The sequence below is a fragment of the Dama dama genome, chromosome 27 (assembly GCF_033118175.1).
Source record: "Dama dama isolate Ldn47 chromosome 27, ASM3311817v1, whole genome shotgun sequence".
Taxonomy (NCBI): domain Eukaryota; kingdom Metazoa; phylum Chordata; class Mammalia; order Artiodactyla; family Cervidae; genus Dama; species Dama dama.
In genome coordinates, this window is record NC_083707.1 from 37,855,446 (window position 1) to 37,875,173 (window position 19,728).

At 47.6% G+C, this 19,728-nt stretch overlaps 1 protein-coding gene across 5 annotated transcripts in view; it reads right to left on the reverse strand.

Annotated features, from left to right (window-relative positions):
- The window catches only part of LPIN2 (lipin 2), a 77,896-nt gene that overhangs the window by 8,102 nt on the left and 50,066 nt on the right, over positions 1–19,728 (reverse strand). For 4 of the 5 annotated variants that reach the window (XM_061130870.1, XM_061130869.1, XM_061130865.1 and 1 more), the window contains 11 exons: positions 16,899–16,994; positions 14,861–15,162; positions 11,360–11,467; positions 10,601–10,724; positions 9,536–9,863; positions 7,445–7,544; positions 4,609–4,796; positions 2,853–2,946; positions 2,407–2,476; positions 1,707–1,796; positions 293–375 (listed from right to left, as the gene is read on the reverse strand). In XM_061130870.1, the coding sequence (XP_060986853.1) occupies positions 293–375; positions 1,707–1,796; positions 2,407–2,476; positions 2,853–2,946; positions 4,609–4,796; positions 7,445–7,544; positions 9,536–9,863; positions 10,601–10,724; positions 11,360–11,467; positions 14,861–15,162; positions 16,899–16,994 (1,583 nt within the window). The remainder of the gene's footprint in view (positions 1–292; positions 376–1,706; positions 1,797–2,406; positions 2,477–2,852; positions 2,947–4,608; positions 4,797–7,444; positions 7,545–9,535; positions 9,864–10,600; positions 10,725–11,359; positions 11,468–14,860; positions 15,163–16,898; positions 16,995–19,728) is intronic. The other variant, XM_061130867.1, reaches the window with a different exon arrangement.

Genomic DNA, 19,728 nt, shown 5'->3' on the forward strand with positions numbered 1-19,728 from the left:
ATGAGTATCCTGACTCTAAGCTGATGATACATATATACAGACATAAATATATTTTTGGCCACACCACATGGTTCGGCTTGTTGGACCTAGTTTCCTGACCAAGGGTCGAACTCAGAGCCCCAGCAGTGAGTCTTGAGTTCTGACCACTGGATCACCAGGGAATTCCCTAAGCTGATGATATTTTTCAAGAAAAGCAGAAGTTATCTATTAACCGAGTGGCACAATGAAGCCAGTGGCTGTCCACTGAACAAAACATTTCTTACTAAGAATTACACAAATCTGTCAAAGTCACCTGCCGCTGGCCGGCTCCTTCGCGCTTGATGGCCGGTCACTGGGCGGTGGGACCTCCACTTTCCCTTCCTTGGCCTCTGGCAGCTGCAACGACAGGAAGACAGTGATGATGAGCAGCTCTCGCCCTACTGACGGAGCAAAAAGCCATCAGCAGCCCCCTCCAGAAATCAGCAAAAGCACTGTCTGAATCCACAAATTAAAAACGCTTAAGAAACAGACTTCCTCTAGCTTGATGAGCCAAAAGGACAGAAACCTGAGAGAGAAGTCATACGCTGTGTGTGTGAAAAGCTGCTGCCACCAAGCCAGGGGTGAGGACTGTGACAGGGCATCAGCTCCGCCACACAGCATATCACCTGGCCACACCCACGAGGCCGGGGCGGGGACTGAGGGCACGGGGTCCCCTCCTCCTAGGGGTGGACGTGACGCCACGGCGCAGCTCCACCCCTCACCAGCCCCGCGCCCGCGGTCTTGTGCTCGGGCCTCTCCTGGGGGCAGACGTGACGTCACGGCGCAGCTCCACCCCTCACCAGCCCCGCGCAACGGTCTTGTGCTCGGGCCTCTCCTGGGGGCAGACGTGACGTCACGGCGCAGCTCCACCCCTCACCAGCCCCGCGCCCGCGGTCTTGTGCTCGGGCCTCTCCTGGGGGCGGACGTGACGCCACGGCGCAGCTCCACCCCTCACCAGCCCCGCGCCCGCGGTCTTGTGCTCGGGCCTCTCCTGGGGGCGGACGTGACGCCACGGCGCAGCTCCACCCCTCACCAGCCCCGCGCCCGCGGTCTTGTGCTCGGGCCTCTCCTGGGGGCGGACGTGACGCCACGGCGCAGCTCCACCCCTCACCAGCCCCGCGCCCGCGGTCTTGTGCTCGGGCCTCTCCTGGGGGCGGACGTGACGCCACGGCGCAGCTCCACCCCTCACCAGCCCCGCGCCCGCGGTCTTGTGCTCGGGCCTCTCCTGGGGGCGGACGTGACGCCACGGCGCAGCTCCACCCCTCACCAGCCCCGCGCCCGCGGTCTTGTGCTCGGGCCTCTCCTGGGGGCGGACGTGACGCCACGGCGCAGCTCCACCCCTCACCAGCCCCGTGCCCGCGGTCTTGTGCTCGGGCCTCTCCTGGGGGCGGACGTGACGCCACGGCGCAGCTCCACCCCTCACCAGCCCCGCGCCCGCGGTCTTGTGCTCGGGCCTCCTACAGGTACACAGGAGTCCACATCCCGGCACCGCTGGGCGGCAGTGAAGGTGACGGGTGATGCACGCGAAGCGCCAGTATCTGACCTGCACAAGTGGCTGTTCACACACGGTGCCGACTATTGTGAAAGAGCATCATGGAGCCCAAACGGGACTTCCCTGTGCTTGGCAAAAAAGGGTTTCTCGATAAATTAAAGAGTCATTCTTCTCAGCCCACTTCCAGCTCGGTTACCTGCTTGGTTATGCTCTCCCTCTTACGCCAGAACCACCAGCGGCCAGATTTCTTTGGCATCTTATCTTTGACCCAGGACTCGACTGTGGCCTGAAAACAATGAACGCAGGTTAGCCCAGCATCTTGGTCACAGGGCACTCGACCCCTCTACCCTCAACCAGAGGGTGACGATGCCTCCACCCGCCGGCGTCCTCTCTCATGGCTGTTCTGTGCTGTCAGGCCAGGTGGTCTGGCCCCTCTTAGGGGCTGGCAGGTGGGCTGCTCTCCCTTCTCTGCCTTCTCGAATTATGAGGACCGATGCTGTCACCTTGGTGCACAGATTCAGGTTCTACGTAACAGGCTCATTAGCCATAAGCTGAAGGAACCACACTGACACCATGCTTCCGGGGGCCATGTCACCTTCTTCTTACTGCTCCTTTCCATATTAATGGGAAGAAATGTTTTTATCCTACATTTAACTAACAGTTCGTGAAATCTCTCAACCTTGACACACAATCAGAAACTGGTATAAATATCTAGCAAAAATGACAGATGTGGCAGCCGAGCCAATTTCCTGGGTTTCTGGGCATGAGATGATTTGAGTGATGGTATTAACTTTATAATATTAAGTAAAACAGAATAGCACCCAGTTCAGAGACATGCACACACGGATTCTCAAAGCGCTGTGTGCTGCAGACATTTCTGGGGAGCGACAACTCACCTTGGGCAGGCTCTTCTGGAAGACCTGAAGGCTGAGGACCATGGGGGCCGCCAACGCCCAGCTGTAGTAACTGTGAGAGCAAAGCCAGGCACGACCGTCAAAGAGAGCAGAGGGTGGGAGAGGACACAGAAATGCCAATAACAAAGTCCTTATTCTTTCCAGTGAAGACGTGATCAGCTCAGTGTCTTGCCACATAAGCAATCTCTGCTTCGAGCCAAACTTCTCCAAGCAGGGAAGTAGCACGTGTAAAACAGAGCAGCATTTCAAGCCTCACTTGAAAATAAAGCTGAAGCTTCTTCAGCTTCACTCCAAAGTCGCTGCCCATGTATATGAAATGGGCATAGTGCGAAAAAGTATAATACTTAAAAACTACATAGCACTTAGGGCCAGAAAAACCTGCAAGAATATTTAACAATTATAAACAATGAAAAAGCAAGAGTATTTACCGGTTATATATCCGTATCACAAGGTTGGGATTGTCTATGAGTCCAGGGTTTTCTGCGAATTCATGGTACGTAATGATGTGCTCCATAAATTTCTCTGTAAGGTAACAATTATCCATCTGGTTAGAGATTACATGAGTAAACATCCACATGAGCTTATTACAATACTCCCTTCACACTCAGACAACAGGATCAAAAAAATACTTCAAAACAAACCAAAAAACCCAACAACTATCTTTTCTATGAGAATCAACAACAAATGGTAGATGTTTGTGGTCTGTTTTTTTTTTCCTGGACAAGAAAAAAAACACTTCTTTTCTACTGCCCCTCTTCTACCACTCTTCCCACAGTAGTGAAAAATCAAAACCAAAAACCAAACAAACAAAAAAACAGGAGAAAGGGATAAGCTAGGGACTTTGAGGCAAATAGATCACAGATGTGAGAGGGAGGGAGACATGAAGGCCCGGGTTCACACACACTCAACTCCATAACCAGTGAAAACTGCTGAGCTTCATTCTCAGAAGCAGGTGTGAAACCCTTGACCGGCGGGCAACTTCTAACAGTATAACTGGGGAATGTTTGTGGGGTCTTACAGCCGTAAGTGCACAAGTGCAGCTACATGAGAAAACCACCCAAGCATTTTATAGCGCTTGGAGGGAGAAGCCAAACACAGCAGAATTTGGCTGAGGGTCTCTCAAGAAGAAACAAATCCCGAGTTCCTGCAGAACAAACAAGGGTCAAGCGTGACTTTCTGTCCCCTGTTCCCAGAGGCTATCCTCTAATTCAGAGAAAACTCTAATCACAGGAAACTGTCGCTGGGATTGTTCCTCCTGGTAATCTACGTACTATTTGCTTGCCATTTCTGCCTCCCCCAATAACAAACGCTACCCTAAGTTAATGGTCTTTTAAGCATAAGTTTTACAGTTTTACATAAATTGTATGTCCCCTCCTCCACCCTATTTTTTAAAGGGAGGGCTTAAGAGGATTCTAACGTGACCTAATTTTGTCCCTAGAAGGAACCACTGTCCATAACACACTCAGTTTCTTGCAAAAAGTAAACAGAAGTAAGAGATGGAAAAGTGATCACCCCACGACCCCAAGAAGAGGAGGATTTAGGGAGTTCCAGCCGAGAGGCCCAGGGCAACCCAGCCTGCCACACACACAAAAGATGACGTTAGTCAGAAAATCTTTCCTTAGAGGAAAATCCATCAAGGGCCACCAGCCAAAGTGAGAAAACATGAAGAGTTCAGTTTACAAAAGGAGGTAAGGCCAGAAAGGCCGAAGAACTGGCTGCAACAGTCGGACACACAGGTGCTCAAGTCCCGCAGGGTTGTTGGAACCAGCCCTGCTAAGCAACCCCCTTTCTCATGAGCAACTTGACTCTCCTGGGCCAAGCCTCAGACAGAGTAGCCCCTTCCACTTTTGCCAGAAAGACCATTTCGCTCAGCAGACAGATTTGGCAACGTGAGGCCCTCCTCTCATGCTCAGACTGGGGGCTGCCAGGTCCCAGCCCGACAATTATTCCAGCAACTTCACAAAGAAGGCGGCTGGGGCTGAGCTGACCCTGGCCACCCAGTACACGGGGCCGCCTGAGAACTGGCCCCCAGGCCCAGAGCCCTCCACCACCAACACGCGGGGTCACCCCAACACGAGGCACCTAAATGAGGGGCGGAGGGAGACCCCGCCACCTCCACAAGAGCCCAGGGCTGCGTTCCCGACACGGCTCCACCACCCAGGGCGGACGAGGCTGCCCGCCTACCTTTGGAGATCTCTCCGTTCTCGCTGAGGCCGCCGCAGAGCGACAGGGTGACGTCAGGCAGGTCCATGGCGGAGTCCGAGAGGCACTCGGTGCCGCTGTCGGCCGCCGCGCTGCCCACCGACTGGGGGGACTGGGAGCCGGACAGTGTGTCGGACTCGGGCCACTGCCGGGAGCCAGGCTCCGACTCGCTGTGGGGAGAAAGGCACCGGCCGTCACACCCCTGCCGTGAGCCCGACGGCCAAGCTCAGGGCTCCCTCCCATGGAGGCGACTTTGCTCAGGCAGCGTTCAGACTCCTACCCTAGACGACGCCGACACAACCCAACAGCACTGCTGAGGAGTTAACTCAACACAGTAAACGCGCACACACCAGTCAGTCAGTCATGCGGACCTTTCAGGGATGGCCTTTCTGACTTAAATGAAAGGGATGAAAGTTACAAGCATTTATTTACATGACAAAAATGACAGGGTAAGAAAAACGTGAAGTCTGGAAACCTTCTGATCTTAACTTCTACAGACGGCTGTGGTACTATACTCAACTCGTAGAAAACTGCTGTAGTCTAAGGTTGTATTACTGTTAAAAACAAGGCTTTTCTAAATTCATTTGTTACTTCATGAAAACAAAACAAAGAAATTAACCAAGTAAAAATTCTCAGGAGGCTGGACACATCTCAAGAAAACAGTGCACCAAGAAACCAGAAATAAACTGTTTCTACACACTGGTGAGCCCCAGAACCAAAGTCGAGGTTACTCAATGTTCTCAGTTTTCTAAACAAGGCGTGGAAGCCAGGTTTTAGAAGCTGATCCTAAAGGAAACTTTTCGTAATGGAGCATAAATTTAAGAGAAAAAGGACGGGGAAATGACACCTTACATCTCTTAGTCACGTTTCCTGCTCTACACCTTTTGGAGATACTTAATGTCACTGAAATACGTCTAGAATTATTAAATTCTTTTATTTTTTTAAAAGCTAGCATATAAATGTGTGTCATCTCATGAAGTTACATGATCTTTAGAAAAAAATCTGAAATTTGAGCAGCAGGTGGCAGCAGAGTACAGATAAGTCCTAAAGAGAAAGCAGCTTCAAACACGACCATGTTTTGCACTTGAGCCTCTGAAGAGAAAATTCTGGTGTTTGGGACTGAGTGATGCACACCCATAACACAGTTTTGAGATTAATCGCATCAACAGAATGTGCTGCTAACTGGAGACGGTGAAAAAGCCAAGGCCACCTAAGCAGCAAACCCCGCTGCTGTGCTGGGTCCCCAGCAAGGCTGACCTCAGGGTGAAACACAAGCACCACGTCCTCACCCTCCCGGGCACACGGGTGGTCCCCTGCAGTCAGGTGTAGCCATGCGATCAGACAACTGTGTCGTCCCTGTGGACAGAAGGCGTGTGCTGCCTCCTTCCCAAGCCAGGCCCCTGAAAACTGTGCCCCCGACGGCCCTCCCCTTTCCCTGTCGAGGCCCCGCGGGGATGGTGGAGCCTCAGGATGGGAGGGGCTGGTGCTCCAGAGCCCCCAGCAAGAAATGAACTGCAGCCATCAAGCCACTGAGGTCGTGAGTTTATCAGATAAAGCAGCTGGTGTGACCCTAACCGACACCCCTGCTGAATACATGGAGGACGTTCAACAACGGGCCGCTAGAACCACCAGACTGTGTGCTTCAGGGTCAAGTTCAGCTCTAGTTACAAACACTAGCTCTTCAGTCAGGTTGCCGGTGACCATGATGATAAAATGAATGCCTGTGAGCATTCCAACAGCCTCACTGTCTTGCTTCCAGAAACAATCACTCATGATGTGAGCAGCTATGGGCCCAGATGGTCAGGCTACAACCGCACAGGTGGCCCCAGTGCAGCAGTCAGGCTCCCCGTGTTTTAAAAAAGGAAACTAAATGTCTTATATTTGTCCCAAGGTAAACAAATGATTAAGGACCGGGAAGTCAGAAACAAAGAGGTAATGTCAAGATAGCTTACGTTTTAACTTTCTAAATGAAAAAAAAAAAAAAAAAAACCACCAGTTTCAGTTCTCTCCCCTTAAAAACCCAATTACTACTCCAAACAAAGGGGAGAAAGTTAGGAGGACGTTTTAAGGATCCTACAAAAATATCTGTAAATATTAAGTATCCTCACATCAATCCTGTCTTTCTGTTTTAAATAAAACCTTCAGATATGCTTTTCAATAATTTATTTAAAAGTGTTTAATTATGTGTGACTATGGCTCAGTGTATTCAAGCCATGAGAACATGGGGAAAAGTAAACACTGTTCTTTGTGACCACAGAATATTATTTAATAAAATGGAATTTCCCCTAGAATGGAAATGGCCTTGGGAAAACTGCCCAAGTCTATCACTGCTAAAATTTTGGTGTTATTCCAAGCGGGGAGTCACAGAGGAGGAAGGGATGGTTTGGAAAGGAGGAAGGGAAGTCTGGAAAGGCCCTGGAAGGGGCCCCACCAGATCCAGGCCTGAGTAAGCGGGGCCTCACTGAAGAGTGGAGGCCTGCTTTTGTAAAGTGTCTCTGAATAAAGATATACCACCTCTAAACACATAATAAAGGAAACAATGCTAATGAACAGGAAGGGCTAATCTGATGTTACATCCACGTTACACCCTTACTACATGAGCTTGACGGGGGCACCTTCTCACTGTACTGAACATTTCTTCATAAACAGGTAAAAAAGACAACACAGGCACAATTTCTGGATTTTCCATTTCCAAAATCTGAAGCAAGGATTCAACTTAGCTGAAGGATACCAGCCCCTCGCTCCTTTTTCTAATGCTTTGCTCTGGAAACATCTAGAACATTTCAGAGTTGCCAACTGTGCAGTATAAACCCACTACCTTTTGGGGAAATAGAGAGCTGCAACCTCAGGTTCCAGTGCCTTCAGGTCGTCCAGGTAAATATCATCAGGCCCCTGGTGTTGGCTTCTCTTGTGGACACCTGGTTTTTTTAAGAAAAACACATCAGAGATGAGAACCTGGTTACTTTTCATTTACAACTGCAAGAAAACAAAGGTTTGCAGACAATAAAACCAACCACGACCAGAACTGCGGTGTACTTTTAAAGGCATCATCTAACCTTTCTGCACTGCTGTTTCTCACCCATCCAGGTGAGAGCCCAGCACTCCTGATAGCTGTCCAATAAACACGGGCTGAGTCTCGTGTTCTTTCACCTGCTCTCATGTGAATCCTGGGCCCTAAGTCATTCACACCTGACAGTATGGTTTCTCTTTATACATGAACGTGCACGAGTGCTCAGCTGCTTAGCGGTGTCCAACTCTTTGCGATCCCACGGACTACAGCACACCAGGCTTACCTGTCCTTCACTATCTCCCCCAAAGCTTGCTCAAACTCACGTCCATTCAATAGGTGATGCTACCTAACCATTTCATTCTCTGATGCCCCCTTCTTCTTTTGCCCTCAATTATTCCCAGCACATTAGGGTCTTTTCCAATGAGTTAGCTCTTCATATTAAGTGGTCAAAGTATTCGAGCTACAGCTTCAGCATCAATCCTTCCAATAAATATTCAGAGTCAATTTCCTTTAGGATTGACTGGTTTGATCTCCTTGCAGGCCAAGGGACTCTCAAGAGTCTTTTCCAGCACCACAGTTAGAAAGCATCCATTTTTCGACACTGAGCTTTCTTTATGGTACAACTCCCACATCCCTACATGACTACTGGAAAAACCATAGCCTTGACAAGATGGCCCTTTGTCAGCAAAGTAATCTCTCTGCTTTTTAATACGCTGTCTAGGTTTGTCATAATTTTTCTTCCAAGGAGAAGCATCTTTTAATTTTGTGGCTGCAGTCACCATCCACAGTGATTCTGGAGCCTAAGAAAATAAAATGCTACTGCTTCCACTTTTTCCCCATCTATTTGCCATGAAGTGATGGGACCAGATGCCATGATCTTAGTTTTCCGAATGTTGAGTTTTAAGCCATTTTTTTCACTCTCCTCTTTTACCCTCATCAAGAGGCTCTTTAGTTCCTCTTCGCTTTTTGCCATTAGAGCGGTATCATCTGCACACCTGAGATTGTTGATATTTCTCCCAGCAATCTTGATTCCAGCTTGTGCTTCATCCAGACTGGCATTTTGCGTGATGTACTCTTCACAGAAGTTAAATAAGCAGGGTGACAGTATATAGCCTTGTTGTACTCTTCCAAATTTTGAACCAGTCAGTTGTTCCATGTTAGATTCTGTTGCTTCTTGATCCGCACACAGGTTTCTCAGGAGGCAGATGAGGTGGTCTGGTATTCCCATCCCTTTAAGAATTTTCCAATTTGTTGTGATCTACACGGTCAAAGGCTTTAGCATGGCCAATGAAGCAGAAGTAGATTTTTTTCTGGAATTCCCTTGTTTTTCTTTATGATCCAATGGATGTTGGCAATTTGATCTCTGGGTCCTCTGCCTTTTCTAAAATCCAGCTTGTACATCTGGAAGTTCTTGGTTCACATACTTCTGAAGCCTGGCTTCCTTGGTGGCTCAGATGGTAAAGAATCTGCCTGCAATGCAGGAGGCCTGGGTTCAAACACTGGGTCAGGGGAATGCCCTGAAAACGGGAATGGCAAGCCACTCCAATATTCTTGCCTGAAGAATCCCAAGGACAGAGTAGCCTGGTGGGCCACAGTCCATGGGGCCACAAAGAGTCGGAAGTGACTGAGAAACTAACACTTAAAGAGATTAATTTTACTCCTAATTTGACTTTAATACCTCCATAATTTTTTTCAGAGAATGCTTCTCAGCAGCCATGGCCGGGAGAGAGAGGAGGTCAGAGTTGGCACCATGGGGAAGCCACACTAACCACAGCCCCACCCCACCCTGATGTGGCAGGTCCCAGTTGGGAGGAGGTGGCCCTGTGTATCACCTGAAACCCTGAAATAATTTACTACCTAGATTCAGAGCTGCCGAGGTCAAATCAAAGCCCCGATTACCTCTCTTCTTGGAGGGTGAGTCGATTTTAGCAGCTGGTCGAGCTTCCGAGGGCGCCTCCACGAAGGGGGGTGAGGGAGGCAGGCGGGGGGCATCCAACCCCGCGGGGGGCTCCCGAGGGCTGGCTGCCGAGGCTGCTCCGCCATGCTGCTTCCCTGGGGCTCGCGGCTTGGGCTTCACGATGGTGCAGACCGTCTCCCCCATGGAAGCATCCTTCTCGACCTCACTCAGGAGGCTGTCCTCGCTGGGGATCACCCGGAAGTGGGTGTTTTCTGACGGCGTGATCATCGCTGTCCTGGGGTGATACTCGGACCGCTCCCGTTTGCTGACCTGAAACGTGCATTGTTTCAATGTTAAACTACTGTTCAGGGTGTCTGTTAACTGTTTCCTAACCTGGATACTGGTGCATGTGTTAATTTTATTTATAACTAGCACACAACCACTAAGCACATAATTTTGTATGTGTAAAACAGTGCATAATTAAATAGTGGGAAAAAACTATTAACTGCATTTTGTTCACTGTTATGACACTTACAAATGCATTATAATTGTTCTACTATAAAGATCTAAGCACTGGAGAAGACAGGACACGTGAACATTTCAGATGACAGAGGGAGAACACTTGATCACTCCAGGGAATTGAGGCCTGCCTGCACTATACCTCAAGGCCCTGTCACAAAAACGTAAAAAGCAAAATGTGTATTTTCAAAACACTACACGGTCGGAACATTTTTTTTTTTTCCTCTCAAGGAAAGCATTGTTCCAATTTTTTCTTCTTTCACTAAGAGCTGACAAAAAAAGCTTTCATAATCGATTGCTTATTTAAACTTTCAGTGGAAATTTTACTTTTCTTTAGGTACTTAAAAAATTTTTCTGATTAAAATGTTAAATTAACAGTCAACATTATTTACTACACTGCTGGATTCCTTCTGTTGTGAACATAGCATGAACGTTATAGATGGTGTTAACGTGGCTTCACTCATGTGACCGCACGAGGGCGCCATCCCCCTTTCACTCCGGTCACTGGTGCAAAAACCGCCCTCCACCTCCAGCAGGGAACCCTCTACCTTGGTGGACTCCGGGAACCCGCCCCAGGTCCACTCCATGTGGGACTCGGATCTGAGCAGGCTCCCGGCGGGCTTCACTTCCAGTTCTGAGTCACTCTTAGGACAGGCCACTGGAGGGTAGGGGCTGCAAACACAAAGAAATGTAACGATGTTAAAGTTGGGAATTTCAGTCTTGCTGAGCTGAACAGAGGAAAAGAAATACAGAGAAATAGAAGCCCGAACATGTCAATTTCACCTGCAGATACCAAAGGGCTACTTTTTCCACTTGAGTTCTTTAACAGTAATAAAAACAATGCCAACTAGCATTTATTGTGGACTTGCCGGGTCCTTAATAATGTAATTATCCCACTTGATTCTCAAGAGAAATCAATGAGAAAGGTAATTTTATAGGAGAGGAAATGCATGGAAAGATGGGAAAGTTAACATAAAACAGAGAGAAACCGATTTGAACACAAGTGTGACTGCATGTTTCTTCATGGTATTACCCAGTTACATAGTAAGCAGTTCACACCAACAAGAACTGTAGAGGGTCAGATTCTATGCTGATTGAACAGGTCCATACTGGCCAGCCCTGAGAATAAGTCAGATCAAGTTTAGGAACAAGGTAATGACTGAGGGGGAAGGTCCACACTTGTGTGGAAAGCACACCTTAATTCCTCTTCTGTATGGAAGACATGGACACATCAACATGTGGAGTAACAGAAAAGCTACTCAGCTTATCCTTCCTGTAAGAAATGAAGCCATCTCCAGAACACTTACTTGTCTAAAGGGGACCAGTCTCCATCAGACAAGGGGTAGTGGTCTCCGGAATGGAAGAGCAGGGGCTCCTTATGTTCTTCTTCCTTTAAGGAAGCATTTGAAGATCTTCTGTGAAAGAAAAAAAAAAAAAAAAAATCACAGAGACAGAACAATGTCACTCACACCAGTTTTATAATATCCCCCAATTATGACACACTGTCTAAATGATACAAAAGAAGAAAGTCAAATAAACAATTAATAACTAAGTCTCTTAAAAGGGAAATCCATGGACTGAGGAGCCTGGCAGTCTACAGTCCGTGAGATTCAAAGAGGCAGACGTGACTGAGCCACTGACACGACCTTCCACAAAGGAGAAAGGGGTTCACTGCTGCCACCTACTGGACACCACTGCAATCACCATTCAACGGTGGGATAACAGGAGGGACAGAAAAGATGTGATTTAAAAACTCCTTTTTACATCTGGTAGGGGTGCTTGACTCAGAGGCTACAAGAAGCAAACTAAGGCTTTATTGTATATTGCATCCAATCCTTACAAATCTGAAGCAGTAAAATCCTACCTTAGGTATTACTTAATCAAGGACTTAGAGGAGTTCAGTAACTTGCCCAAAGTAAAAAAGCTAGTAAGTAGTTGGATTCAAAGCTAGCAAGCCTGTGTTCTTTCCACTACACTCTCCTGCATGTTACAGAAAATGGAAGCAAGCACACAGCTGAAGACAAAGCTATGGCTTAAAAATTCAAAAATACAGGAAAAAAACTCTTAAAAACCCGGAACTTATTTTCAGTCTGAGAACTTTCTCTAAGTTAGAATCTGCAGGATTCTAGGGATGTGAGGAAGATGACACAAAAGTATGATAGATGCTTTTAAAATTCATTCTCAGACCTTGGAACTGTAGATGACTGAACTACTGCTAATAAGGTTTGAATTAATCTACCCTTTGGTTTTCCTGATTTGCTGAGTTAACAGAACTTGCCACATAACCTTGAAAACACCCCTCAGAAGCACTGAGGGTATTAGTTTTTCATCTTTAGTTAGAAATTTGTCCCTTGTCCTGTGTACTTGACAAGAGTCAATGTGAGATTTGTGTGGTGTATCATGTTGAGAGCACTGCAAATATAGAAAAACTCTGAAAAGTTCAAACACTAAATATGATACAAATTCAAGAGCTCCTTATAGAAACTTTAATGTCCTACGAGGACAGACATGAGAATATCTATCACTTAATTTGCTAGATGAAAAATACAGATAGAAATCATTTTATTAATTTGTATTATCTCTTCTCTTCTTTACATCTTAATTCAATATGCTCTGCTTTACCACCAACTCTGATATGTAACTATTTTTCCTTTTGGCTGCATTTCCTAATTCAGGTTTTCCTAACCCTCATCTCTTTTGTCTCAGAAAGACTGAGCTCTGGCAAACCACCTCATTTAAGAGGAAACATACAAATACATGTAAAAGGCTGATATCCAGTTAAAAATACTGCATTTGTTAAAAGAGGAGATTGCAATGGTAAAAGGAGAGAGGGAAATCATTTGCTATGAAAAGTCCTTATCTGCCAAATTTGAAAGGGTAGTACAGCCTGGCCTATTACTATTCACATATTTGAAAGAGGTTTGAAAAGAGAAACATAAATGCCATGGAAATTTTTTTCTTAAAATGTATCTTTGGAATATATTTCACCACAGTATAAAAGATGGGGTTTCCCAGGTGGCTCAGACAGTAAACAATCTGCCTGCAATGTTGGAGACCTGGGTTCAACCCCTGAGTCAGGAAGATCCCCTGGAAAAGGGAATGGCTACCCCCTTCAGTATCCTGGCCTGGAGAACTCCATGGACAGAGGAGTCTGGTGGGTTACAGTCCGTGGGGTCGCAAAGAGTAGGACACAACTAAGACGACTAACACACGCACAGACGGGGTCACAAAGAGTAAGAGACGACTAAGCGACTATCACACAGACACATGGGGTTGCGAAGAGCAGGACACGACTAAACCACACACACACACACACACACACACACACACACACACACACACACACACACACACACACACACACACACACAGAGTAAACCAAGAAACACAGCAAAGCAGACTAGATTTAATAAAATATTGAGAGAGAGAAAGAGACCAGGCACCATTAAGAACACGATTGAGAGAGAGAAAGAGACCAGGCACCATTAAGAATTTACAAGCCCTGGAAGGCAGGACATGTCTTCTCTGGGCAGATCTGGACAAAAATAGGACTCATTAGCTCACATCCATCAGAGTGATGGAAAAAGCTGCTGATGCTGAGGTTCCCTTTAGTCCTATGATTCACGAAAACCTGCCGAGCATGTTCAACATGCACATGTACCCAAGGACAGGGAGCCAGGAAGCTGACCGTGAGGGGCCATCTAAGCCTGTGGTGCGGGGATGTAAGGGAGGGTACTGACAAGAGCGTGAGGAAGAGCAGCGCTGACTCAATGCTGAAACGCAGCACAAACATCTACATCAACCCTCAACAACAGAGGATCTGCGGACGGACAGATGGCCTAATGCTGGTCAGGGTGGCGGGGGAGGCCGGACAGATGGCCTAATGCTGGTCAGGGTGGCGGGGGAGGCCCAGCTGAAGTTTGCCGATGGTATGCCTGGAGCACTTCAGGCTTCACAGACGACCCCCAACATCACGGCTCCAAGTTCAGCTTTACGGTATAAAACAATTACTTTTCTCATCCAAAAGCCAAGAGAGGTTCCAAGATGTTTACAACTATTGATTCAATGAACTGTACACTTAGATCCATGAGTATTACTGTATGTAAATACACCCCAGTTTCTAAAGCACAGGGACAAAAACCAACAGAAAGTCAAAGTCAGTGGCCTGAATCATCTACATGGATAAATCAGAGGGACTAAATGAGCTTTTGTCTATTCAGCTGGCAGCACGTATGTAAGAGATAAGGGGTTGCCAATGACCAGGGCCGAAGTTCACCGCTGACACCAGCTGACCCTTGCCCTCAGCTGAGGGTCAGTCAGTCCATCTCAGTGTGACTAATGATCAAGTTTGCTTCTGGAATCAGGACACGCCCCATAAAAGACCCCTCTTGACAGGGCAGAAGGGGGCTGGTCAGTGTCCGTTTTGTGCAGCAGAATGAAGGGGAGGGGAAGGAGGCATGGAGACCCTCATCCCTGCAGACTGACACGGGCGTCCTCTGAGGCCAGAGATGGTCAGGAGGGGAGCAGCGGCCTCTAGCCCCTGCACTCAGCTCCCATATAGACCCTGCAGGCCTGTCTGCCCTGGTGGATGGAAAGCAGAGATGCCTTTCTGACGGTGTGGTTATAGTCCTACACTGTGGTCTCTGCTGGGTGTTGTAAGCGTCTCCATTGCACATCTGCCCTGGAGACGGTACACAGCAACACCTGCACGAAAACCCTCCTCCTTCCCAGAGCCAGCTGTGTCCAGGTGCATGGTTTTCAGGGCAGACTCACACATGGACATCTTTCCTTCTGTCCCTCCCACCTACCTTGCCGACTGGGCCCCCTTGTCATCGTCGGAGCTCAGGTCCACACCCATGGTGTCCTCGGCAGGGGGCGACATGGCCTGCTCCTCCTTCTTAATGTCCTGTTTGCATTTCTTCCTTCTTCGTTTTTTCTTTTTCACAGAACTGGGGGTGAAGACCGTCTCTGCTTCCAGGATGTGGGCAACATCTGAACTCTGAGGAGGTCTTTCATTTCCACCTGGTTTCACCAAATGGCTGTCAATGTCTGTAAAGAACTGATCTTCAGTAGGGATTGGTGAGGTGGCCAGGTAAGCAGGGAGCTTCTCCTTAAAGAGAACATGAGAAAGAAGAGTCTGACAAACCCTATGGTGAATCAAAACAGCAGTGATTCTGGCTGAGCCAAACCTCATAGTGGTACAAAGAACACCGACCTAGTTCCCAAAGGTGAGAAAGTCGCACTGACCACCACCTGCCTATGTTTCCACTCCCTGCACAGCTGAGCCTTAGCGCGTGTGGGTCCATGTGGCTGAACACAGTGGAGGAGGGACATGCCGGGTCAGCACAGGGCACGTGGAAGCTCAGCCAGAGCAGATTCACTGTTTGGGGGTGGGGGGCGGGTGAGCTGAATGTGCATTAGCACGAGAAAGATTCGAGAAACGAACGTCCATACCACGGACTATCATGCAGTGATGGAAAGGACGAAGCTCGATCTAGAACTTCTGACTCAGCAGGGATGTTGATAACAACAGTGGGAGAAACAAAAGGTCAGTAAGTGGAAGCCAGAGGGATTCTGGTAATGTTTATCCCTCTTTAAACCGTGAGCCGCTGGAAAAGTAGGGCTTCTCTTCACGGTCTGTGTGGAGAGTAATGATTCTAGTGTTGTTGGATGAACTGCAATTTGTAATTTTTAAAGAAAAGCACATTATGCTAAAGAAAATCTGACCAATTGGGTCATATGCAGAATAGGAAAAAAAGGCTGGAAAGCTGACACTCTGCTGAGCAGTTTTAAATGGAATCATGAGAAGTGACGTGTGAAGCAGGCAACAGACTCTGAGCACCCAGTCCTTTCACTGCCAGATTTACAGGGAGCCTTGTCAGCGTGACAGGTTACATCAGAGATGTTCATTCTTGTGATAACTCACTGCTTCTTTCTGCCTTTCGTCTGTGCCTCTGATATGGAAAATTTTTCTCCAGGGCAAGTAAATGCAAATAAGACAACATGAAAACAAGTAATTAAGATACTAGGAGAAACACTGATCTGGTAGGTTCCCCTTCATAATCACTGGTTCCTGCTGCCTTCCATACCAGTACTGACGCTGCCGGCTTCCAGCCCCGAGTGAACAATGATGAACAATCTCATTCCACTGCTGTTTTCCTTTGGGAATTTATGGCATCAAGCTAGCAGTTCATCTTCACAGCCAAAAAAAAGTAGCGTTGTGTCCTTAATAACTTGAAGCTATTGTTTTTGCTCTGAGATTTTATTCTCCACAATGAAAGATTTAATGATGCCCCCTAAGAAGTTGTTAAAAGATCCACTTTAAATCAATCAGGAACATTCACATCAGTGGATACCAAGGGAAGGGGGTCAGTTGTGCTCTCGCTGAAAGAGGCCAAACATGCAACAATCACACATAAAGGGCAGAGGCCAATTAATTAAATCTCCCCAGAACATAATAAACTAAAGCACCTCACTATCAAAGATCAGGGTGTAATGTCCCCAGTGGAAACCTCAAATGTGTTTCCAAGTTTAAAGGTCGCGTGTCCACACGCAGAGGCAGCCTGCTGTGCATCTGTGATGACCCACGTGGAGCTGAGCATGTTCAGGCCAAGGTGTGAACTGTGCAGGCACCACTTGAGAAAGTCCCCGGACGTTCACAGTGGGGGCCGCGCCAGGGCCTTCGCACATGGGCAGCCTGGACCTCAGGGCTGGGGGCGGGGGGAGTTCCTCCTGCTCCAGCTCCCTTATGACAGCCCAGTTCTTCAACCCAAAGTGAAAGCTCACCTAGCCAGCAGTGACCAGCCACGAGTGTGAGGCGAACGTTGCCCGCCCCCCAGGACTTACATACTCCTCTTCTGTTTCCTCGACAAAGAAAGCTTCCCCGTTGTCGCCCAACTTCATGTGGAGATCCACAGCATCGCCATTGATCTCTATGTCAATCTAGGAGTAGACACAGTGAGGCTGAGAGATGAGCGTCCATCCTCCCAGCTCAACAAAGCCCAGACTCCAGGCTCTCAGGCCGAGCTTAATCCTGAGGCTCCCAGAGAGATCCTCCACTCCCTCCCCACGTCCTACCCCTACGACACCACAGACGGAGAGAAAAGGCTTGATCACCTATTTTCATAACAAATTTAAAGTTTATTTTCCCAAATGTCATAAAATGGGGCAAGTATAACTGTCAGCACACACTTGAGCCCCTCTGGAGATCACCAATTTTTTTTGGAAGGAAAGCTATCACCAACCTAAACAACACAGTAAAAGGCAGAGACATTACTTTGCTAACAAAGGTCCGTCCAGTCCAGGATACGGTTTTTCCAGTAGTCATGTATAGATGTGAGAGTTGGACTATAAAGAAAGCTGAGCGCCAAAGAATTGATGCGTTTGAACTGCGGTGTTGGAGAAGACTCTTGAGAGTCCCTTGGACAGCAAGGAGATCCAACCAGTCCATCCTAAAGGAAATCAGTCCTGAATATTCATTGGAAGGACTGATGATGAAGCTGAAGCTCCAATACTTTGACCACCTGATGCAAAGAACTGACTTATTAGAAAAGACCCTGATGCTGGGAAAGACTGAAGGCGGGAGGAGAAGGGGATGACAGAGGATGAGATGGTTGGATGGCATCACCGACTCAATGGACGTGAGTTTGCATAAGCTCCAGGAGTTGGTGATGGACAGGGAGGCCTGGCGTCAGTCTATGGGGTTGCAAAGAGCCGAATACGACTGAGTGACTGACCTGAACTGGAGGTCACAGCACTGCCAGGCCTCCCGTGAGAGACTTGGGTCAGCACGAACCTCAGCTCCCACACTGTGCTGACCATGTGACGACAGGAAGCACATATTTCACCACCAGCCCCTCCGTCATAGTCACCCCATCATCTTGCGGTAAACACAGGGAGGGGCTCAAGGCCTGCCTTGGATACTGAAATCCACACACACCCAAGTCGCTTACAGAGGAAAGGAAGCCATCCTTGCACAGAACCCACACACACCTTCCCACGTACTCTAAGTCATCTCTAGACTACTTCTAATACGTAGCACAACATAAACGCTATGTGAACACTTGCCAGTGCATAGCAAATCAAGTTTTGCTTTTGGGAACTTTCTGGAAACATTTTTCCCAAGTATTTTTGATCTATGATTGGTTGAAACCTTGGATGCAGAACCTGTGGATACAAAGGGGCAACTGGACAGAAACAGCAGAGGCCCGTCATGACCACGGGCTCATCACGTCGCTTCTTCAGAGCCTGTCAGTGACCAGTCCCAGCACATCTGTCCCTCAGTTCAGCCACAGGTGGCAAAGCGTGTGGCTGTGCTGCCTACTGGTCTCCCAGTGACAAACCCAGCGGACACCTTATAAAACGCACAACGGAAAGAGGACACTGGCCAGGACCAAAGTGCAGTTAAAGAAACAAACAGTCCCAGTGCTGACAGAGAAGCCAAAATGGACATCAGCAGTTACAGAAGAAACAGCCAGGCATGCAAACAAGAGACCCAGAACGTGCAGCCAGAGGAATCTGGAGGCAAGTTTATCCCAGAACCAAGGGAAGGGGCTGAGACAAAGGATGCAGATGGAGAGGAAGGGACGCGGGCAAAGCCCTCAGGCAAAAGCAACTCCCCGAGATGCCTCAGGACATGGCAATTCCAAAGGATCAAAAGCTGGAAGCGGAGGCAGATTCAGAAAGGAGCAGGGCAAGCTGCTAAGACAATGAGAAGACACTCATTCCACAGTGCAAGTGTTACGTCAAGAAGGCAAGAGCTGTTCACACCACTCCTGTTGAGAGTTTTGTGGAGAAATAAAACACTTAATTCTCGTTATTTCTCATGTTTTGAATTGCAGTGCACTAAGTACTATTTGATTATTTTTCATTTGCCTGTACACTTATAACACAGTAAGAGTTGTGGCAAGCTTTGACCAAAGGTTATAGAGGTCATGAAAGAACCCTAACTTCCCTCGCTGACTAAATTTCCTTTTGCAGGGTTTCAGCTTGCCCATTTTCACTGTCTGTACTACTATGCAAAGTGAGGAGTGTTTATATAAATGAAATACTGCCATATCATTTAAAAATATTGCAGTTGTTTATCTGCAGATTCTGAATAAATACTTACAAATATTTTACAATAATAAATACTGACTTTCAAAACTCTTACCAATAACTCGTGAACCCTGGCTTTAGACTGTTCGGGGACATAGAGACAAACACACAAAGGCATCATATAGACGTAGGCTGGAACAGTCTATGACCCCAGTGTCCTTAGCTCTGCACGGCCCTCGTGGTGCGAACAGCTGCACAGGCCACTGCCTGTTTCCACTGAGGACCAGTGATCCCTTCTGACCACAGCTGAGCCTGGTTCACTTCCAGCTCCATCTTCCCAGGAGTAACCAAATGATGGGATAAGTAACATCGTATTAAACAATACTAGTTGACGTATGCTGTCAATGCTTGTTATAAAAATCCCATGTATGAATAACATAACTGTGTTTAAGGGAAGAAGAAAACGAACCTAAGTAACTTTGGAGAACAGTATGCAGACTACAGAATTCTAGGTTTAAAGGCAAAAAAAAAAAAAAAAAAACCATGAACAGATACTGTACTGCAGTTAGTGATTTCTTTCTAGTCACAGAGATGTGGGCTCACAATCCTGAAACCCCTTTATGTGTATTCTAGGACTGAA